Source organism: Silurus meridionalis, chromosome 5, assembly GCF_014805685.1.
Source record: "Silurus meridionalis isolate SWU-2019-XX chromosome 5, ASM1480568v1, whole genome shotgun sequence".
In the NCBI taxonomy this organism is placed as follows: Eukaryota; Metazoa; Chordata; class Actinopteri; order Siluriformes; family Siluridae; genus Silurus; species Silurus meridionalis.
Genome location: NC_060888.1, coordinates 13468774 through 13492837, shown reverse-complemented (window position 1 = coordinate 13492837; position 24064 = coordinate 13468774). Strand labels below are relative to the sequence as shown.

The window sequence follows — 24064 nt, the reverse complement described above, 5'->3', positions numbered from 1 at the left end:
TCATATATTACATGACAGCAAATACTAATCACCAAACTAATTTGAATGTGGTTAGCCTTTAGCTTTTCCTAGAATTTCATCACTCTTCTCATCCCTTCCTTTACTTTTAATAGTAAACTGCATTCTTTCTTCTTTTCTTTTTTTAAACAAGGGGGCTCTGTGTCAGTGTGGCCTCAGAGGATCTGCATTGAGCAGCACAATAGACAAACACATAAGCAAGCATAGCAGGCTGATCATTGAAGAAAGGCCTATTGTGTCAGTGCAAAAGTAGCCCTCAGTCCAGAAAGGTTAGAAAAACAGTGCATCAAGGCCCGTGTGGTCTGACCATGCAGGATGTTTGGTTCTATCGCCCGGATCACGTTCCTTTTTAAATATTGCCTTATTGCTGTGTTCTCAGCATGAGTTCATAAAGCTGTTCCTAAATCTATGAAGACTGTAATCTTGTAATCCTGAAGTATTGCCTCACAGAAATCAAAGCTTTAACTGAATTATTGGACCTACAAATATTGTTGCAGATTAACAGTGCATGTATTGAACAGGAGTGAGATTTATTAAGAGCCATCCTCCTTCAAAAATCAGCATGTATTAACCTGTGTGGAGCAGAATTTAGTGGTTGTTGGCAGACATTTACTTGTTATCTTTGAGCGAAGTGCCAAAATGTGAGCTACTTTGTTTCTTCTTGTTTCTAGGCAAATAACCTGGGATGATTTGTAGTGAGCACTTGAGGAAGGGTAAAATAGAAAATTGTTTATGGAAATATAATGGAGTAAAAGTACAAGCATAGATTTTAGTTATGCTAAGGTACAGCATAATTCTAACCTAAAATATACTACTTCTTTATTACCACAATGTTATGAATGGTAACAAAGTGCAAATATGTATAAATATAAATACTACTTATGACCAAATTAATAGCCAGTGATATGAAACAGACATGTCCAACAGCTAGTTGAGTTTGTACACCACAGCACTGAGCAGTAGTTTGAATGTCATTTCAACACAATTTTTATTACACAGCCCTTGACAACCAAGAAATATATTAAAAAGAACAACTGCTAACAAGCAACCAGTGATGGAATTCAGGGAAGGCAGAGAAATGTGAAGGTATTAACAAGATATGACTTCGAAAAACCTAGTGTTTTTTATTATTAATAATAAAAGTCTTAAAAGTGAGAAAAAATTGGTGAAATTCTGTCATATCATAGCATCAGCAGAGCTCTGTGTGTGTTTGTTTGTGTGTGTGTTTGTTTGTGTGTGTGTGTGTGTGTGTGAGAGAGAGAGAGAGAGAGAGAGTCCTGTTATCCTAAACAGCATGTGCACAGTTTTACATAACCATCGTGGGGGGCTTCATTTGCGAAGGCTGATGTCTGATATAGAATGCTGTGTGTGAGCTGCTGCAGAGGGAGCAGAATGAACTGTTAGAAGGCGTACACATTGATTCCTGGAGTCCTGTTTTATTCATAAAGTGCTGCCTGGCAGTACTTGCTGTTTTTCTGCTTGGTTGTTTGGGACCATTCCTCATTTGACATTGTATTTATGGCTTTGACATATTTTTCTTTTGCATGTTTATTTTGGACAATAGAAAAATGTAAAGAACAATCATTGTGTTCATTTGGCACAGTATAAAAAGTAGTTAATGGATGGATGTGAAATTTTAGGTCACAATATATATATTTTTTTTCAGCACTAAATGAGCCCACAATTGATTATGGCTTCCAGCGGTTACAGAAGGTCATCCCCAGACATCCAGGTGATCCAGAACGCTTGCCAAAGGTCAGTTTCAGTTTATTACCGCTCATCCTCTAATATTTAGTATTCTGCTGCATTAACTTCCATAGCTTTCACTGTAATCATGTTCTTGTTATTCTCTGTAATATTCAAATACATTGCTTGATCTAGCAATGCTATTCATCTTTCTTTGATCTTTAATAACCCTAAATTGAAGGCTTTTACAATTGTAAAATTGTTCCTCTACAGAAAAACACACACTTCCCAGGTGAGGCCAGATTTGGAATGAACTGGAAAGATCCAGTAGTGTTTACTTCCTCCTCTATTCTCGTGCCACTTAAAGAGATGTTAATGAATCCTTTGGGAGTGATAAATAAACAGTACTTTATCTTCTACGTGTTCTATACCCCTGAGCCCCATGTGAGCTGCAGCACTTAATAGACTAAAAAAGAGTAATTATGGCTGGCTGGTCATGCTCTTTTGCAGTCAGTTCAGGGTTGACCTTGTACTGTTATATAAGTCTTTCCCATATTAGAAGTGGGCTATTGGTATTCATTGTCCCACAGCCACTGCATCTATTATACCTGTAATTTGACTGAGGTCAGTGCACAATACATCAGTCCAAAATCCTGGTTTAGGATGGAACTTCATTAAAGCTACTGTGGTCTGTCTTCACCCATGTTACAGAATGTGATGCAGTGTTATGTTGGATAGTTTGTGGAGACCAAAAGCTGCTCAACACCATTGCTGTTCTCTCCTCACATATCGCCCTCCTAGTTGCCATTCCCCAGCTGGCTTGGAGAAGACAGATGTACAGCCACTGTTAGCGGGGCTAAATAGGGCTGTTGTGTTTGATCTCTGTCCCTAATTCACCACATGAACATTGTCAGCATACCTTCCACATACACACACACACACACACACACACACACACACACACACAGTCATCTATAAACACCTATGCCACCATCTATTAAACTTACTGACCCTTCTGAATAGAAGACATTCAAGTTACCAGAGCTAAATTCATTTCTATGCTTAATCTAAGAAAGGAGTTCATGATCATTCTTTCTGTCTGTCATGTTAACAGCAGCCTGGTTCATTTCTGACAGACTGACTCTGCTGTTCACGTGTGATCGATGTGGTTTTAACCTCGGCTTGGCCTGGGCTCATTTCACTGGGCCAGTGATGAATTTGAATGCATTAGTCGGGTCCCAGGTGGGGCGAGCCATCACACCTTTCCCACTGTGTTCATCAAGAGGGGAGCAGGTCAGAAAAACTGCCTTTGCTCCTCCCTGGAGAACAGACTTAACGGCATGCCATATTTTTAACAGACTCCCTTGCAGTTCTAATGAATATGGTTGGACAGCCACCAAGCAATGAGCAGCTGTGCACCTGCAGCATGGGCACATGTGAATGAGATGAGTAGGAAAAAAATACCCAACTGCCTTCCACTGCACGGCAACTACCAAGTCAGGTGTTGGGGAAGTCCCAGAGGATGCAGCTTTCTATGTTGGCTTGATTACATATATATATCGGTTGTAGGTGTAGGTGTAGGTGTAGGTGAAGGTGTAGCCAAAAGCACATTTGAGGTAAGCACCAAACACAAAGTTAGTGTATGTTAGGTTTTGTATATTTTGATTAATTTAAACCAAAATAGTGTAAAATCATAGTGCAAATGTCCTCAGTTTTAGCTCTTTACAAGCTTTCACAGAGAGGTATGAGAAAAGGGAGGCTGTGTGGTGGGGGAGGATGGGGAGCAGAAAAGAGAGAGAGGGTAACCAAGGGAGAGCAGCAGGGAGAGAAAGAAAGGGATCCGGGTGATCCATCATGGTGAAGTCAGCTGTCCTGGGCTGCCTTCACCTGGGTCATGCGATCGAAGCCACTGCCGCCCACACTTTATTATTGCTCAACCAACAGTAATTGAGTCACCACAAGGGGGAAGAAGCAGCTGGAGTAAAAGGAGAGAAAGCGAGAGGAGAGAGAGAGGGAGAGAGAGAGAGCGAGAAAGAGAGAGAGAGAGAGAGAGAGAGAGAGAGAGAGAGAGAGAGAGAGAGAGAGAGTAAGTGAAGAAAAGAAGAGACTAGCTAGCACACAGGGGAAGTTAAATGAGAAATCATTTCTCTGCATGGCTCTACATGTCTGGTAAATTGTGGTGACAGGGTTGATGTGTGCAGATGGATTTTTACCCTCAATTTCTGTGAGTGGTGGAGGTTTTAATCCTCTACTTCTGTCTACGCCTCTCTCACTCTCTCGCTCAGTTTGTCCTCTGCTCCCTTTAACACTCCCAGCCAGATATTAACAGCATCGGCCGCTGGGCCTGGCTGCTCATTTCTGCACTATCGATTTTACCCTTTATTGAGGTAATAACAGTTTGTTGACGGCACTTCTCTCAACCGCTAGACTAAATCACAGGTGAGGGGCAAGCAGGGAACAAGGCAGTCTAACTTGTCTCCCTCAATTCTCTGCCAAATTTGTGGACATGTTAGGCAAGCCCCTAAAAATTGTGGTATAAGTCAGCAGAGCCTAAGTATTTTTATGAGTATCAAGGATGTTATTTTAAGAACTCAGTTAAATTTTTAGTTAAACATTAATAAGAGGCACCAACACCATGAGCACATTCAGACAGATGAATTGTTTAATTTAGCATTATTTTTAATATTGAACAACGGATTCAGAGTAGCATGTTATCAAGAATTGTGTGCATAATAATTAGAGAGACAGACATTTGAGGGAACAGCCCCTAATTGCTTAGTGAGCATTTGCGTCTGGATCCAGAGACACAGCTCCGGTCGATGAGATTGGCTGGGGTCCAGTGTGGCCAGTCTGTGGACTTGTTTTTCCCGCTCCCTCTCTCCAGTCAGTGTTTGTTCCTCCTATTTTCTCTGTCACTTCACATCCACCTGATCCCCTCTTGGCCACCTTTAAAGAGCCTACAATTTAATCTGTGCTCTGATGAATCAGTCGTCCCCCTCCGCAGTGTTTTCCTTCTTTATGCTTCATTGGCGAATCAAGACAAATACTGCACTAGGTCAGAATGTGTGTGCTTATATTATTTTAATCCAAGTGACTGTTAAAATATGTAGATGTTAATGCGCAAGTGTACATTTTATTTTACCATTACATTTTGAGACAACTGAAGTAGATCTGAAATGTTTGTGTGTTCGGCGGATATAGTCGTCACTTGCTTGCTGTTCAGATGCAGGCCGACAGGTTGTTATTGACTTTCAAAAAGTAACCTTTTAAGTCTGTAGAGACAGAATATGAATTATGCAAGAGACTTGGAATGGTTAAAGAGTAAAGGGACTGATATTTGTGATGGACAGAAATTGACAGGTTGGTAATGTGAAAGGAAAGACGAGACAAGGGATATAAAGAATATAAATGCTCTGCAGCTGATTTCTATACTATTAATCTGCATATTAATACATAGAGTTTGATCAGAAAGACACTGTGGACTGCATCAGTTTTATCCACATGGCATGGCTAAGAATTCTGCACTATTTCATATGTGATAGTTTGGGACATTGTTCACTGTGGTGCATAGTCTGGGTTAAAGCCGTATTCTATAAATAAACCTTTTTAAAGTGGCATTCTCTGCTTACCTAGTTATGCTGCACATAATTATTAATATGTTTATACAGAATTAATAAATGGTTAATTAAACCGCTCTAACCTTTGGATGTTGTAACAAATGATTAAGAAATCTCGTTTCTGCAGCTAGAAATTATGTGGCACAAATATACTGTTCCTAATTGCTTTCATACATCATAGTGTCACTATTCAGGACATTTTAAAACCATGTTCATGTTACATTGCCATGACTGCACTATAATCCTCCCTGTCACTAAGGGACCAGACTTTCTATAAAATAATTTTTTTTTTGGTTAAAAATAAATCTACACATGGTTCAATAAATAAGCTGTCATTGTTACCGCTACCTATTTGTGTTATGTGAATAGCAGTGAATTAGAGGTTAAGGGAAATCAATCTGTTCATTGTTACTGTAATAAATAGCTTGCAGTATGAGAGGTTTTAATCAACAGAAGCTCAGATGAGTGTAAACAGGCTGATATAACACAATGGTGTGGTCACCATTTACAATAACAACCAAACAGAGCCTGTGTTACTATCAACCCCTTTTCAGAATGTTACTGTATGTTGCTGAATTTTGCCAAAATTAGTGTTTCACTTTCTTTCACCTTTATTTCAGTTGACTGTTGAAGTATTATTTTAATTACTTTGGTTCTGTTATATGATGAGAAAAGTCAGAGATTTTTTATAGTGGAATGTTTCCCTTTTAACAATACATACAAATATTTTTTGCTTATTTGTTTTTGTTTCTATTTTTGCTTTCAGGCCTAGCTCTCTTGTAAAAGTATAAAAGTACAAACTGTGGTGCGTTAACATTCCTGATATGATCTGGCCATTATTTCATCTTTTCAGCAATACTTTCTCTGTTGGGCATATATCTTATTACCAGCCATCATCATTTTACACACAGGAGCAGATTTGAAGTCCAGAGTGCAGTAATACGTAGGTTGGTTTCAATGCCGAGGCTGAGCCTCATATCATGCATTACCAAAACACAATGCCTGAGGGTTGTTTACCTACTATACTCTGTGTACTGTGTGTGCGCGTGTGTGTTTGTACAGTAGCTTACATGTAGGTATAAAAAAACATTTTCTTAGCTGAAAGGGCATCACTCCAACATGGTTCTGGGCTGATGCTTTTTAACTGTAGGTCTTTCATGCTTTAGCATGGCTAGAGAGTTTAGTGCAGAGCAGGAAGTAGGGCATCGTCAGGATAATGATGGCTCTGAATGATAGGCAGGCGAGCAGACACACAGATCTAGGATCAGGTTTCTTTCCTGTTTACCGCTTTCAGCTCTCAGCTCTCAGCCTTTACTGGAAACCCTTCTGCTCACCCAGGAAATGGGCTCTGCTTCCAGACACAGGGCCACCACACACAGCCCACTGATAATAGCATTTATTTGTTTATCTGGACCAACTTTTGGCTTCTTCCTTATTAAATTTGGACTCTCAACAGATCCCCTCACCCACTATTGTAATGATGGAAAATGGATACAACCCCGTTATACATCGACAAGAAAGGTAGAGGGTAACAGGAAAGCATAGGTACATACTGTAGAATGAGGAGTAGGATAGATAGCACAGTCTGGATGATGCAGCGGATCCAGCTGTGACTTAATGCCTCCCATCTCTTATGTTCCTCCCCTTACCTGAGAAAGCACTGCCACAGAGAGTGCAGCAAATCTAGAAAGAAAAGCAGGCTACCAAGATGGGCATCCATACAAAAGCAGCACTTTAGGCCTCCCCAGGCCCCCTGCGCCTCCTTCAATCACCTGGGCCAGGCCCTCCCCCCCACCCAAGCATCCCTAACGAGGGGTTAACGCAGTGCCAGCACACCCATTATTGAGTGAATTTAGCACCTCGGACAGCACACTAAAAATCTTTATTGCTTCGCTGACCCCCTCGTCATGATCGTGCCTGCATGTTGTGGGGGTGGCAGCAGAGACAGGATCTGATTGAAAGGCAATATGTCAGCTAGCGGGCGGGCACACATGCTCGGGGGCTCGTTCACAGCGAGGGTTACACACTGAGGGTGAGAGCAATTTTCTGGTTGTCGTGCCCCAAGCACATTTCCTCAGCCCCGGCACATTAACTTTTAAAAAGGGTTCCACGGGAGCTCCAGGCGCCTACTTCGCCTATGAGGGGAAAAAAATGAAGAGGAGAGAGATGGAAGGAAGCGGGAGAGAGGAGAAAGAAAATGAATACAGAGTAAAGAACACAGTAAATAAATGTTTAATGTGTGGGAAGGTATGGTAATAAATAGGCTTCTGGTTGAGGAGCTGAGACTCAATTACCTACAAGAGAAGGGTGTTATATGTACACATCCATCCCCTCCAAGGCAAGAGGGCATTTATTTACCTCTACAAGCATGCATTCATCTGTTTCACTGTCTATTTGTATACATGTATTATACATATAATAGACTATATTAGTATTGGATGAGAAATGTGGGCTGCTCTACAGTAAGTGTGTTATGAGGTACATTGTATTAAATGGATGACTCATGCTCATGGGACACACATACAGATGGGGACACAAGCATTGGTTGGATTGCAGGCAGAAAAAGAAACATATAAGACCCTTAATATAAAATCTAGAGAGCTTTATATGTTGATTACATGTTTAAGTGAATGTAGTATTGGGCAAGAAGAAGTGAACAAACCTATATGACATACAACCTTATCTCTGATTTAGACTCCTTTTTTCTTTCTTTCTTTCTTTCTTTCTTTCTTTCTTTCTTTCTTTCTTTCTTTCTTTCTTTCTTTCTTTCTTTCTTTCTTTTTCTTTCTTTCTTTCTTTCTTTCTTTCTTTGCTTAGATCTAATATTAAGCATTTATAGCGTTTTAGGTAGTTAAAAAATTATGTTTATAGTAAAACAGCAGATATCACCATAAATACAGAGCATAACTATTGTTTTTTGTTTGTTTATTTTCTCATTAGGAAGTGATTCTGAAGAGAGCAGCAGATCTTGTAGAAGCTCTGTACGGAATGCCTCACAATAATCAGGTGAGTGGCCTCCTCCTAAAAAATACAAAGCACCAGAAAATAAAGCAGAACAAAGCAAAATACAGAAGAAAAAAAGTAGCCATCTTTAAACATGATGTACTTTTCACAATCATGCTGAATTCAGAGGACAGATGAAAGTTATAAGGACAGTGTATCATGTCACAATGTATTTCCCTAGTCCCCACTAAAAAGTCGATCTTTGCGTACACATCAACATAACTCTTTGAAACTTCTCTATCGATGGTTGAAAGAGCTCAAGGGGCCTCCTCCCTGCAGAGGAACAGTTGGCCACTCCTGCAAGGCAGGTCATCGATTGCAGGGTTGAGTGCTGAAAGTGCAGGGCTGCTGAATTATTTAGATAGTGAATGGGGGTCTGCCTCTGGCCATGTCTGTCTCAGAGGAACCTCTTTCCTCTCTGCCTCACCTTTCCCACAAATCTTTATCCCTTGTCATTTACCATACAAATATCTCATAAGGACTCAATTGTGGGGGTAAATTGTGAGAGATGTATGTTCCGTGAAGCGTGCCAGATCCCCTGCTGTTTATTTGTGATGCTTTGTGCTCACCCTACCAAGAAACACAGCTTTTTAGAGCATGCAAAAAATGTCTGATAAATGTATTCCTCATAATCTTTTTCAGCCGGTCCCTCATTAGTGTCTGCAGATGAAGTCACACAGACATACACACTAGACCACACATTACAGCTTTAGGCTTTTTTTTCTCACAATATAATATATATGATATTGCAAAGATATGATATTCATGCAGCTTGTTCTGTTTAGTTTAACCTTGATGTCAGTGTTTGTGATTGTCCGTGATGTGACATGTTGTTCATGACAGGAGATCATTCTGAAGAGGGCAGCTGACATTGCAGAGGCACTCTACAATGTACCACGCTCCCACAATCAGCTCTCTGGTCTGGCAAACAGCTCTGTGCACACTGGCATGATGGGTGTCAACTCTTTCCATGGGCAGCTTGCTGTCAACGTCTCTGAATCTACACAGGGAGCCAATCAGGGTAAGAGGAACCACCCGCAATCTTCTCTCAATTGAGTAGCCAATTTAAGCTTTAAGTCCGAAACAAACACAGGACCAAGATATTTTAGCTCAGAGCCAGGGATGTTGCATTAGATTGGTGAGACAGCTGTAACCAGAAGGAAAAGCGTGTGCTCTGCTCTCTGAATTTGTCGGCTCCCTTTGCTCCTTCCGTGACAGTGAGTGATTTGTGTTAAGTCAGCGGTAATCTATCAGGCGTAGGATGAAAGTGTTGCGAGCAGAGTCACGATGTGTGCTGCCTTTTGTAGCAGACAGCGGGAGACTCCTGGAGCAAGAACTTCCTGCTGCTTTCACCCATGTCAGCGTATAATGCATTGATGTATATTTATAGCCCATGTCCCCCTTTTCCTCTGTACCTCCTCCCACACTCCATACACGATTTTTATTGGTCTTGACCTTTTTATTGACAGAATTGGGGGAAATATAGACTCGAGAAAAAATTTATACAGCAGTTCCTGTAGAACATAGGCCTCAGTGACAGGGGAAATCCAGAGGAATCTGTAGGAATCTAGGTTTGAAAGTAATGAAGATTTGAGCCAATGTTAGGAGAGAAGGAAACCTGAGAATAGACAAAGTATTGCTGTTTCCAAATCAAACAGCAATTTCAATATATGTGTGTGTGTGTGTGTGTGTGTGTGTGTGTGTGTGTGTGTGTGTGTGTGTGTGTGTCAGGTTTCAGTCGGAACACAAGCAGTGTGTCTCCTCATGGTTATGTGCCCAGCACAACACCCCAGCAGAGCAGCTACAGTACCGTGAGCACGAGTATGAACGGATATGGTAACAATGGCATGACCACGCTAGGAGGATCGCCCAACTTCCTAAATGGCTCAGCTGCCAATTCACCATATGCCAGTGAGTACAGCCCACCTCTCTCATCCAGCTCCAAAACAGAGTTCATTTATAAATGCTGTATGTACTGTATGCGTTTGATTTGCTTTAAACACTGACCCTCGAAACAAAAGTACTGATCAGGATATCATGTTTTTGTAGCTGTGGTTTATACACAGGACATTTCTTTTGTGTGTAACAAAAGCCTTTGTTACTTTGTTACTGGACGTCACTTAACCTTAAAGAGATTCAACTCAAAGACAGGACATTTCTATGAAGCCTTTAAAATTGGTGTGTGAAACAAACAGTAACGCTCTAATGGTGAAATACTCAGCCCCCATTAGAGATGGCTGTGATAAAGCAATAGATAAAGCTATTACTCTGTGTATAGGTCTGTACGAGCGGAGATGAATGTACACCCTTCCCTTTCTGGAGCACATTCAACCATAATGTCCAGCCATTCGTATAACACCAATCTTCTACCTTGGCTTCTAAATTAAAGAGTCTTAATTAAATCAATAAACTAATTGCAGAAGAAGCAATTCAATTTCGAGGCTTTGATTCGGACATGTTAACAAGTATTTTAACAGGCTCGGTGACTCTGCACAGACACTCTCAATCAATGTGGGAGGGCAGACTTCAGAGGCTCCACTTTTCATTAATTGATTTGAAAGGCCTTCATAAACGAATTATGACATTATCAAGAGACTTAACTTGGGAAAGGGTCATAAAAATGTAATCATAGTATATAGTAACAATAATAAAGGCTGAAGATCATTTTAGACGCAAGCTGAAACACTTCTGTGCCTGTAAAAGTACTGAAGGAAAATGCTCTTAGTGTATTACAAGCAGGAAAAAATAGTGATAGGCCAGAGGAGGGGCCAGGTTTATATTATATCACATCTTTTCAAGGCATTTGGTCTTTAGAGCTAGTATTATTTTAATTACTATATTAAAGTCTTGTAACAACTATATGTATGTAACCATTATATGAGATAATTCAGTGATCATATGCTTATTATCCTGGGTGTAAAGTGTGTCTCAGTTTCTCACTGTTGTCTGTATGATGTAGGGCTATAAGGCATTTTCTTACAATCCACCCATCTGTTTTCCTCTCTACCTCACTTACTTTTCTCTGAAGTCGTGCCCTCCAGTCCCACCATGGCCTCATCTACCAGCCTGCCCTCAAACTGCAGCAGCTCCTCAGGCATATTCTCTTTCTCGCCGGCTAACATGGTGTCAGCGGTTAAACAGAAGAGTGCTTTTGCCCCAGTGGTGCGTCCCCAGGCCTCGCCACCTCCCACCTGCACCAGTGCCAATGGCAACGGTCTTCAAGGTAAGGGCAGTGCCAGGTGCTGCAAAACACACAAAGCAAAGCACAATGTAAATGTGTAAAATATGATGAATATATAAAGTAAAACCCTGTTGTACGAGCATAATTCGTTCTTGAAAATAGCTCGTAGGTCCATTTGCTCGTACGTTCCAACTGATTTTCCCCATAAGAATGAATGTAAAAGTGATTTAATCCACTCCGAGACCTCATTCGATCGCTTATTTCTGCACTTTAAAAAAAGGTCGCTCATATCTCTGTTTGCTCGTACTATTAGTTGCTCGTACAATAGGGTTTTACTGTATAGGAAAAAGCTTTGTATATCTTCATTATTCTATTCTTTGAGTCAAGAATTCTTTTAATACACTTGTAAATAATAATAATAATAATAATAAAACCAAAAACGATTGCACTTGAGTGTTAATATCAATTTGATGTACTTTTTATTTCACTACATATATTGCACTAAATTTTCAAATTATCCATTGCCATATCAAGTCAGATTCCCAGTGGTATAACCTACAATGTAACTTAAAAAAATACTACATTAGTATTGTCTTGTACTAACCTACTGATCTGTGATCTGATTGTAACCCCCTCTCTCTCTCTCTCTCTTTCACTCTCTTTCTCTCAACACATGAAAATAACACTGTTCTTTTTCCTCCCCCAACCCCCACCCCCAAACCTCCATCCTTCCTGTGACCCTTCTCCCTCTCCCTGCTTCCAGTAGATCAGTCTTTTGTGGACTCTAGCAAGTATTCCACAGCCAGCTCCCTGCAGGGACTGGCCTTCTCCTGAAGTATGTGACATCTCTACCTCTTGCTGTCTTTCCCTCCCTCAGTCCATTAGCCGGCCGTCATTTCAGCCTACTTTGCACCCTCCTCATCATCTCTGTTCATGCCCCTCTTCACTGCTGGGTCACTGAGAGCATGCCATGTGTGTTTAATTTCCTCTTTCTGTTTCCTGTTTTCTGCACCTCTTTGTAGCTTCATTTGTACTGCTTCCTAAGTCTGTTGACAGTTTTTTATAGTCTTATTTTTGTCATCATAGTTTCATGAACCTAGTGTACCTCTTGGAGCATCATTGATGCTAGATTCATTGCACACTCAACCCTAATTTCTTAATTTTAACTCCTAAATAATGAACTATGTAATGTGTTTTTCGGATCAATTTGTGGATGTGTTGCAGATTATTTACAAAGCTAATTGTCTTAATGACACAAATAGGGGGAAGCACAATTGAAATGAGATTTTTATGTGTTTCATTTGTTAATAGCCACAGAGGATACTGATCTGAAAAAGCCTGAAACTCACAATGAGAGAGTACAGATTAGCCCTTCCTTTCTTTCAAATCCTAATAAAATATACATTTATTAAACTAACATTTTTTATTTTTTTGGACCTACATTAAATTATTTGTTAACAAACATTTTATAGAGTGATATTTTAGATGTTTGTGAAACTGACCACAACAACACCACCAGCGGTCATAAGAAAAAGACACATAATTGTATAAAACCCGAATGTTAGCTGGCGGTAATAAACACTGTAGCATCATGCAGCCAATCCAGGGCATTCTCACCCCACATCGTCACATATCGACGCTGTGGATGTTGCGTCATGGCGTCCACATCCGGCGCCGAGGTACCCTCTTCGCGTCGATTTTCGACGACAGGACGGAAACCCTTCGCCGCCGACGAGATGGATGGGAGCCCCTGTGCCGCTTTTCAATGCAGATCGCTGTCCTATACACTTAATAATTTATTATCTATCATAATAAGTGTATAGGACTAATTTTAAAATTTCATAAAATTCTGAAGATGACCGTAACCCTAACCCTAACCCTAACCCTAACCCTAACCCAAACCCTAACCCTGACCCTAACTCGAACCCTAACCCTAACCCAAACCCTAACCGTAACCCGCAAATGGGGTCCCGTCCATCTGCGTCGAAAAGCAACGAAGGGTTTCCGTCGATGCGTTGAAAAGCGGCGAAGGGGTACCCTCGGCGTCGGATGTGGACGCCGTCGGACGCAACATCCACAGCGTCGATATGTGACGATGTGGGGTGCGTCGATATGTGACGATGTGGGGTGCGAATGTGTTGGCCAATCAGTGAAAGTCATCTTTTAATGATGCTTTCATTGTTTTGCATCATCTGGAGGTGTGCTACAGATTTATGGGGTACAATAAACATTAACAAAGTGGATTATTATTTATTATTGATCTTTTTTTTTTTCACTAACATACATTTCCAGGCAAAATTAAAAGGTGATATATTCTATACTCTATCTAATCAAAGTGAAAATTATGCACAAAGGCAAATGACAGACCCAATAAATTTACTATAGATGATAATTAGGAGAAAGACAGCAAGACTTAAGTAGAGCAGGGATGGGCAGCATTTATGACACGTATTTCAAATACGTATTTTAAACATAAAATAGTTGTATTTGATTGTATTTTTAAAATTGTATTTGATAGTTTTGTATTTTTGTAGATTTAAAATATTGTAAAATACTTTGTAAGAAGTCTACATGATGATCATAAAAATGTGGCCTCTGATTAATGCCTACTCAGTAGTTTGCACAGACTTGTCGAGATCAGGAAATTGATGTGGAAGAAGGTGGTGAAGGGAAGAAACATGCAGGCTGTCAGCATTTAAATAGGTATCCAGTGATTAATAAATTAATATTGCTAAATATTGTACCCTAATTGAAGTTGCTGTTTAGTAGGATCAGGATTTAGCATACTATTGCTTGAATGACTGCCTGAATGATGATTAATGATTAACTAGTTTGGAAATAGATAAGATAAGATAAGATAAGATAAGATAAGATAAGATAAGATAAGATAAGATAAGATAAGATAAGATAAGATAAGATAAGACAAGATAAGATAAGATATACCTTTATTCGTCCCACAGTGGGGAAATCTCTTTGTTACAGCAGCAAAGAAAAAAATATATATAAATGCAAATATATAAAAGAATAGACACATACTATAGTATACAGTATATACACCACACAATGTATAAATACAAATAAGGAAAAAAGTATGTATTGCAGGTAGTGTTGAACACAGGTGGTATTGCATGTATTGCAGGTAATATTGCAGACAGGTAGTATTATTAAAAAGTTAAACAGTAATAACAGTGTGTATTATGATGACTGGTTTACTGGGAGCAGCTTTGATTGTAAAGTCTAATAGCAGCAGGGAGAAAAGACCTTCTGTAACGCTCCTTCAGACACTTAGGATGTAACAGTCTGTCACTGAAGGAGCTGCTCAACGATGAAAAAAAAGTTGCTATGAATACAGTTACAGTTAATCAGTTGTTTTCTTATGAATGACTTGTTTGTCATTGAGTCAGTGTTGCTTTTGCAAAGTAGCCCTTTGTTACGAAACACCAAGTAACTAAATTAAGATACAATATACAGACATTCTCAAATTGTTAAACATTAAACTGTACTTTAAAACTAACCTTCATCAGGGAGATCAAAGTGAAATGTATGTGAATATTTGATCCGCTAGCTGGTTGCATACGTCAGATTTATTGCATGCCAGAGAAAAGCTGTTAGTATTAAACATTGTTTGCTTAATCAACTGAGTCAGTGTAATGGTGAAGGGGATCAAATAGGCCAATTGATGGAAGGTTTGCGAAGAAATTTCATGCTCCCATGTAAAAGTATTTTTTAGTATTTTTAAAATACAAAAATGAAATAGTTTATTTTGATACATGGTGTGGCTGCTGTATTTTCTATTTTGATATGCTTAAAGTTAAGGTATTTGGTATCTTATTTTAAAATACATTTTGATGTATCTTTGCCCCCAGTTTAAGTATAGGCAGGAACTAATCATTCTTAAGCTTTCACTCAGTGTGGTCTCATAGTCTGTGTTCAGAGTTCAGTATAAAAGTAATTGAGTCTAATAGGCAGACAGTACTTATCATGGTGGAGTGAGTGCTTCCTCTCAGTGTGTAGAGCACCTATGACCCTGATGAGCCGCAGTTCATTCTCCCAACCCTTCTTCTGAGCAAGCATGAGACACTCCAGTAATAGCCTGGGAATTAGTGCAGTGTATGGAGCGGCGATCAATAGGGCGCCAAAATGGTGTATGAAAAATCTCCAGTGTTGTTGAGGTCTTTAGAGGGTAGAGAGGTAAGGAAATTATCTTTCATGTGGAGAGCTCTACATTCTCCCTCTCTTCTCTACTTCAAAATGTATGCCACTTGTTTGCCTGTATTACTTACAATTATCAGCTTTATGAGACTCTTAGACCTGTGAGGAACACATGCTGTTTGCGCTAAAGCTATTTATGCACGCAGGCGAGCTAATGACACTGAGAATATGAATTTACGATATTTGTTTATTTATTGGTTGCCAGGTTTGTTTGTTATTTGTCACAGGAATGGATAAATGAACAGCAAATGCAGTCTAGTCCCAGGGGACAAGGACTAGGCCATAATCTGTCTTATTCACTTTATTCTAAGCAGTTGAATACTGTTTCCAAAAAACATTTCCTGCAGTGAATTTTAGAGTACTGAGCGTTTTTTTTTTTTCCAGCACATAAACCTAGCGAGAGTGTTGTCTTTTGGCTATCGGAATACAATACTAGTCTCCTCTAGCCCTAAGCAGCTAGGTCCTTCTGGGAGACAGGCATTATTTAATGCGCTCTACAGCACTCTCAATCATTGCTCAGGCACAGAGGTTGTCCTATAGTCTTATCACTAATTGTGTAGATGAATTGTTCACATAATGGGTCCCTGATGGAGGGGAGGAACTGATTTACAACCATTAAACTGACATATTTTTTTTCTTGACAATTGACTCTAATTAAACATAGAGAATATACACAACGAATCAAATAATCACATAAAGTGTCAATGTGAAAGGAAAGAGCAAGCAGGACTCTAAAACTGCTTTTCATTATAATTCACTCCTTTACATGTTCTCCTTCTGTTATCTCTTGTTTTTTTTTTTCATTCCCTTTGGTTTTTTCTTTGGTTGATTTTTTTTCTTGCCAGTTTGCATGCATGCTACAGTATGTGCCTGCAATTTAACTGTCTTTCCTTCTGCTTCTCAGATTTTGTTCCATTTTCCTTGTATCATATTTCCTCCACATAGTAACAAATAATTATTGCACAATATCTATTTTATAATCAATCAGTGCAACAGTTGGAAGCTAGACCAAAATAAATTTGGGGCTTAGTGATTTCAGTTTGTTCATTCCATTTTAACAGCGTGTGCATTCCAGATGCCAGACCTGCTTTTATTTGGATGTGTTTTTGAATTCGAAACAAAGTAAGTTGTTACTTAACCTAAAGGCTCTCTCTCTCTCTCTCTCTCTCTCTCTCTCTCTCTCTCTCTCTCTCTCTCTCTCTCTCTCTTTCTCTCTTCTGAACAGCGATCACAGGGATGATTGTTCCACCCATGTAGTGGCTCCTGGGCTGCTGATGATCAGTTAATGCTCCTGGACCTGATGGTCTCCCTGTCTCCATGAGGACAAGGAAAAGAAAAGATAAACCCCAACTTTGAAAACTCAGGCCTTTTTACAAGGAATTTGAAATGAAGGGGAAAGTATGGGGTGTCGGTTTGCTTTTTTTCTAAATTCATTTTTAAAACTCGGTCATTTTGAAGTGAACATTATATGCGTTTTATACAGACTGTACCATACACATATGACACTATGAAAGTTTCATCTATAATGTTCCTGTTGTATAGCAGTGAGGGGAAAATCGCAGTTCTGTCTCACAGGTGAATTTATGTTTTATGTTTTTGAGATGTTTAAGAAGTTTCTAATACTGAACAACTGTGTAAACAGGTGTTTTCTGTACAAACAAAATGAAAATGAACTCTTTATCATGGCGCTAGTCCACGGCCAAACAAATGAAGTTTGCCATACACGTTGCTTTTATGTTTTTGTTTGTTTGTTTGTTTGTTTGTTTGTTTTTACCGCCATATTCAGTAAACTTTTGTATTGGTTGTCCAGGTACATGCTGATTTGATTATGTCTTTATGGACAAAACACTTAAAAACAAAAGCAGTCATGAGCTGATTTCTATTAGCCTTCTGGCCCACTGTGAAGATCCCAGACCCACATCCTGCTCCAAGAGAGGAGTGCTTGAGGAAAAGGTTTTTTTTCTTTTTTAATGAATCCATATTTATATTTGTACAAAAATAATTTGCTGCTCATCAGTGCCAGAATATGTAGTACAAAAAAGACAGAGTATGTTATGGGTTGCTCTGCTATTCTACCTTTTTATTTTTTATTTTTTATTTTTTTTTATATGTCCTGAAGAATGTCTAAGGCACGATAACCAATAAGAAAATGTCTCTAGGTTACGTATGTAACCCTAGTTCCCTGAGGAAATGAGACGCTGAATCCAAATGCTTTGAGAACACGCCCGAGTGTTCACGCTCTGAAATAATGTGTGTAATCAGTTACAGATAGGCCCTCAGGGGCCACAGACACAGCCTCCACAGCTCCGGACGGGGTTGAAATATGGCACCCCAAGCTGGGAAAGGAGATCCCTCCTCAGAGGAATCTCTCATGCATCCAGGCAAACCCTCTCACTGGAGGCAGTGCGAAGGGGGAAAGGTGTACAGACACAGCCTCAGCCATGCCTGATCCATGGCGTCCAGCCCCAGTGGGGCTGGAGGGGTAAGGGAGAACCAGAGTGGACAGTGCAATGTCTCTCGAGACGCGAACAGATCTCCCAAACCTAGGCCGTTCCCTGGGTCTCAACCCCTGCCTCGACAGGGTATCTGCTGCCTCGTTCAACTGGCCCGGGATGTGAACTGCTCTCAAAGAGAGGAGTTTCCCCTGGGCACAAAGGAGGATCTGGTGCGCCAACCTAAATAGGGGGCACGAACGCAGACCTCCTTGATGGTTGATGTAGGAGATCACTGCAGTATTGTCTGTAAAGACCAACACGTGGTGACGAGAGGTGTAAGAGGAAATGCTTCAGTTGCACGGCCAGCATCTCTAGGCAGCTTCGGCCCCGAAAGTGAACGTCAGGAACTTCCTGTAAGAAGGTAGGATAAATACATTAAAGTAGGCATCCTTTAAATCTACCGTGATGAACCAGTCCTCAGATCTGATTTGAAGCACAACCTGCTTGAGGGTCAGCCTCTTGAACCTGAGTCTCATGAGAGAGCGGTTCAGCTGATGTAGATCTAAGATAGGACGCAACCCTACGTCCTTTTTGCATATGAACTATATAGTACCGGCTGTAGAACCTGGACTCTCGTTCTGATGGAGGGACCACTTTGATGGCCTCCTTCATCAGGAGAGTGTTTACTTCCTGTTCCATGACCAGAGCCTGCTGGCTTTCCACCAGGGTGGGAAGAATCCCGTGAAGACGGGGCGGAGGAGACCCGAACTGAATTGAATAGCCTCGCTCTACAGTGAGCAGGACCCACATCTGACACATCTGGAAGAGCTTTCCAAGCTGCCAGAAAGTGCCTTAGGGGTATTAGTCTTTCGAGACTGACCTCCGGTGTGCCTAGAGCCAGGGCAGTGCCCTAAGAAGACTCTAGGGGTGGCGAGATCTCCTAGACCACAACGATGCTGGATTGAGAGAGGCATGGGATGAGAGAGGCATGGGAGGTATTGCTGGAACACTGCCGGCGGTTTCTTACTCCTGAAGGAGTGAGTGGGGCATCAAGCAGTCCAGAAATTTTTGAGAGAGTGAGCCAGATGTGCCTCTTTGTCGAGCAGCCCCAGCAGTCTCTTTAGTGGCTCTGAAGGCTAGGTGAGGGTTAGGGAACTGGCCACCCAGGGCACCTCCCACATTCAGTTAGTGCAGCAGTTCAGCCTGAAACGCCTTATAGGACCACCATGGTGTGCAGGGATGCAGCGGCTTGACCTGCCGAGACATAAGCCTTACCCACGAGCGTTGACGTATTACGCAGTGTTTTCGTGGGTAATGTCGGGGTCATGAGGGAGGAGGCAATCCCGGGAGAGAGATTGCTCGCAAGCATCTCTTCAGCCCACAGCATCGCTCCATACCCGTGACCGGTAGAAATGCGAGCAGAATGTGTGTGGCACAATAAGCACCACAATATGCGCAGATCATGCACAGAATGTGCAGAGAAACCCGACCTAGCTCCGCCCCCCAACTCCATAGCTCCTCGATCCTAACTCGCAAAGCGCCCCCCTTCCTTCAGAGGAAGAGAGGCGGAGCTAATGCTCTCATCGTAGGAGGCAGAAACCGGCGAACGGTGTGCTTCCGAGCCAGTGAGCAACTGCTGGACCAAGCAGGTAAGGTTGAAGAAAGAGACGAGCCCGTCTTGAAACCCTCTGCAAGGTCCATTTGCTAGCCCCAGGAACTAGCGTGCTGCTCCGCCTCAGCGAGAGCGGGGGCAGAACCGTGAGGAGTGCAAGCTCTCAGGAGCGGAGCGATGGCATTGACATGCAGACGGTTCGAGAACCGACTAGCGTGTTTCGCTCCCAGGGTGAAGGGTGAAATATATATATATATATATTTTTTTTTTTATGACGAACAATTGACAGACATTTCAACACATACACACAGAGCGCTTCGTGAACAAACAGAAGCTCCCGCTGCCTTCACTTGATATGCTTTATACTTTCTGGTCATGACATCACCCCACCGGTGACAGCCAGCGTCCAATTTTTGACTGATTACACACATTATTATTATCATTATTATTATACCCAGGCGTGTTTCCAAAGTGTTTCGACCCAGCTCGAGTTCCTGAAAGTGAACTCAGTTTATTTAAGTTTGAATTTGAGCGGTTGTTGGTTTCATTCAAATGGAAAAAGAGCAAAATACCACAAGCCTGTGATTCTTACTTTTTCTCCATGTGTCATCTTTGCTGTGAAGGATCAAATGAAGGGAGGCAGGAGCAAAGAGTGTGCACCTGTTCTGGCTGAATAATACAATCGTGAAGTAAATGAACAGAGGATGCTGAAATTTAGTTACAGTGCTCCTCTTTAAAAAAAGAGTTACACATTCAGTCTAATAAATATTTTAATCAGCTCTTTCTATTTTGCAATTATTTTGTAAATATGCATACATTTTTTGCAAAAGTGTTACATATATTTATATATTCAAATGTCTTATGGCAGCTTTTCAATTTAGTATCATCAGTGATCTGTCCTCAAATCTGATCTAATCCTCTCACCTACTATAGGAAAGAAAAGGAACAGGAGACTTACATGAATCTAACTAATTACTGGTTCTGTAGAATGTTAATTTACATGAATTTAAAGTTTGTACATTGCTTTTCTCCCCTCATTTGATTCGCCCGTGTACGTTTATGTGATCATGTGCCGTCATATTCGCCACCATAGTCTTTGTACTTTTTTTTTTTTATGTATGAACTTCATAGATTGTTTTATTAACTTTTTTCATGTTTGCCATGCTCTCATTTTTAAGTTACATTCATAAACAAAAAAATCCATTGTCTATTTTTGTATAATTTGTAAGTTAAAAGAATTTGTTTCATTTTTGGATTTTTTTAATGTATGGAAAAGTAGCATCTAATTCTGATAGCATTTAGTAGTGTAGATTTTTTAAAATATATATATATATATATATATACATATATATATATAATGAATATATAAATCTATACCTTTTTTTCTTGTTGAGGCTTACAGAAGTTGATACTGTTAAACTAATAATATGCATGGGCTCTTCTCTCCTGAGAGTGACAGTTCCATTTTGTGTGTTGAAACCAGAGGGGAATTTTTTTGAAATATGAAAATACTTTCTTTCTCTTTTGCATTTACTTTCCTATGCTTCTCTATTTTTTTATTTTATTTGACAATTATTTATGCCTGCTTGTATATCTGTATATTTTCTGTCCTAGTCTTTTCACTTTACCAGTACCAGCAGTTAAGATGCCTTAACAATGCAAACTAATAAGCATACAATCACTTGCACAGTCCCATCACCACCATTAAACAATGCCATCGACTTTCTAATGGGGCAGTTTTAAGACATCAAAAAAAGCACAAATTGGGCAGTTTTACATAAATACTGTTAATAAGACCCTGCTACACAAAGCAGGGAAATGGTAAATTAAGGGTTTTGTTGGGGGTGGGGGGGGGATTGTTATGAAGGATAATGTGGAAACTGATGTTGTGTCTGGAGAGACTGTATGATTCATATTTTTTTGTGTATTGTGTATGTATTTTGCAAAGGGTAAATAGGGTGCACTTTATTATTAATTTAAAACAAAAACTGCCTTTTTAATTTCATTCGTGTTTTTGAGTGTGTGAGGGGGGACCCTAAAAAGCCATAGCGTTTAAGCCAGAAGTTCACATTTAGCGTACATAGTGCCGATCTAATGGTGCAACTCTACAGATGGTAGCACACTTTGCTGCGTGTCTGTGTGTGTGTGTGTGTGTGTGTGTGTGTGTGTGTGTGTGTGTGTGTGTGTGTGTGTGATGCTATCTTAGTGCTCCAGTAAGTAGCACTGACACATTTCTCCCTTTGGAGTGAGAGGTCTGAATGTCAGAGCACAACATGTTGCCTCTCAGGCTCTTGCACTAACTCTGTCTGCTTCGCCGTTAACTCGCTTTCTTCTGCCAGCCAAACTGCTTGTTGGAACAATATTGCCAACAGAGCCCTAAGTGTTTAGGCTGTAAAGTGCATGGACCTTTGTGAGGAGAATAAAGTGTTGTTTTCTGTACTGTGTGTTACCATCAAACAGAGAATATGGCTTTTAATGAACCAATGTTGAGTTGAGTTTTTCTGTGTCTGCGTGTGTGCGTGCGCGTGTGTGCGTGTGTGTGCATGTGTGTGTGTGTGTTTTGTGATTGAAGCCACTGATGACAGAGCAGCGTTTGAGCTCTTCTATCACATTCTCACTCCGTAAGAGTGAAACAAACATTTTCTTTCACATTAATTATAACTATATGGCTGTCCTACAATGAACTCTTTGTAAATTTTTTCCATCGTAATGATCAGGATCAGGATGGTCAGCTGATGAAGCAACAAGCATTCTATATAAAACAACACTCAAACCAAAAAAGCTGGTTCCCATTATTTCTTTTTCTCTATTCTTTTCTCTTTTTTTTTTTTTGTTTGTGTTTTTTTTGTTTTTGTTTTTTTTTCATGTCTTTGAATAGATTCACACTGAGCAGTTTTGTTGACAAAAACTACTGTATAGATTGTTATCATTTTTTTGGATGACGGCTGTAAAATAACTTTTAAAATTCACAATATTTAATTAAAGTTACTTCTTGTCTGTGATCTTGCAAGTATCCTTTTCTTGGTTCGAATAATGCTTGTTTGAAACATGTATAAATGGACTCCCAAACTATTGTCTACTATGCTTTGTTACATTCAAGTGACCCTCAGTGTTCTTCAGCATACATTAATGCTAATACTGAATCCTCTTAAATAAACACATTTTAATTAGTCTAATTCATTACAGTATTATTATGATACAATATAACAATGTGCCCTAATGTTAATGATGGGCTCCTAAATTTATTAATTAATCTGCATGTTGCAATTAATTGACTCATCATTTGCATTTGCAGTCATCAGCAAAAATGTTATCCTTTTTTCTTTGCGTAACTGGTTCAACACCATCCTGTTGTAATTAACTTGTAAAAGTCATCGGCAGCTTTTTTGCTGAACTTGACCTCACTGGCTGGGCTTTGGAACGATCAGCAAAACAAGCCTGAAACAGTAATGAAATGTGAGTTTAATCATTAATATCAGCCAGAAAATCAAAGCGTTGCCTGGTTCCAGCACTATAGGGATTGTTGTTGTTTGCACATCTGATTTGGACTATAAAAAAAAAAAAAAAAAAAAAAAAAAAAGGAATGATGCAACTAAATGACTAAAGGGAGGAGGGTCGAACAAAATTGAGCAAGAAACCCAGACTGCAGAGACTGCCAGGTTTTTAATCATTTACAGATCAATGAGATGATTTTATAGCACTGCTCTGTTCTGGTATTAATATTGCACAGTAAGTTCATCCTGCCGTTTCAGTACACTGGTTGACTGAATGAAGTGTAAAGTGAAGTGGTGTGTGCTTCCTTTTTCAGCTTAAGCTGTTTTATTGTTCAAACAGCTGCTGTGTAGAAGAAGGAGAAGGAGCTTTAGATAGCCATTAGCTAATGGATTATTGAGACACAACCACCAGCACCCTCTTCACCTCCAGTCCGCACCCCTGCCGAGAGCCACTTAGCACACAAAGCCTGCTTTAAACATTATAGATCCCTGGTGCGGTATCAAGCTTCTCCTTCTGTTCTCTCTCTCTCTCTGTCTCTCTGTCTCTCTCTCACTCTCTCTGTCACAGAGGTTTACATGCAGGTGAGTGCCGATGTCACACATCACTGTTGACATTCACAGACAGAATGTTTATACAACTGATTTGTCCAATCATCATTAATGTCACAGTTGATTATCTTGAAACTACATTTGTATTGGTGTTATCAGAATGTGAAATATAAGTCCAAATATATAAATTTCATCGCAATGTTTGTCACATGAACACTGCGGTTCAGAAATATAAATATATTATAAACATTAGTTAT

General features: G+C 40.1%; 1 protein-coding gene across 2 annotated transcripts in view; it reads left to right on the top strand.

Annotated features, from left to right (window-relative positions):
• ebf1a (EBF transcription factor 1a) overlaps window positions 1-22759 on the top strand; it is a 106016-nt gene extending 83257 nt beyond the window's left edge. The window contains exons 11-17 of one of the 2 annotated variants that reach the window (XM_046849933.1): window positions 1685-1773; window positions 8262-8327; window positions 9168-9345; window positions 10056-10235; window positions 11353-11547; window positions 12269-12340; window positions 16943-22759. In XM_046849933.1, coding sequence (XP_046705889.1) covers window positions 1685-1773; window positions 8262-8327; window positions 9168-9345; window positions 10056-10235; window positions 11353-11547; window positions 12269-12339 — 779 coding nt within the window. In that variant the 3' untranslated portion in view covers window position 12340; window positions 16943-22759. The remainder of the gene's footprint in view (window positions 1-1684; window positions 1774-8261; window positions 8328-9167; window positions 9346-10055; window positions 10236-11352; window positions 11548-12268; window positions 12341-16942) is intronic. The other variant, XM_046849934.1, reaches the window with a different exon arrangement.
• Window positions 22760-24064: the final 1305 nt, after the last annotated feature.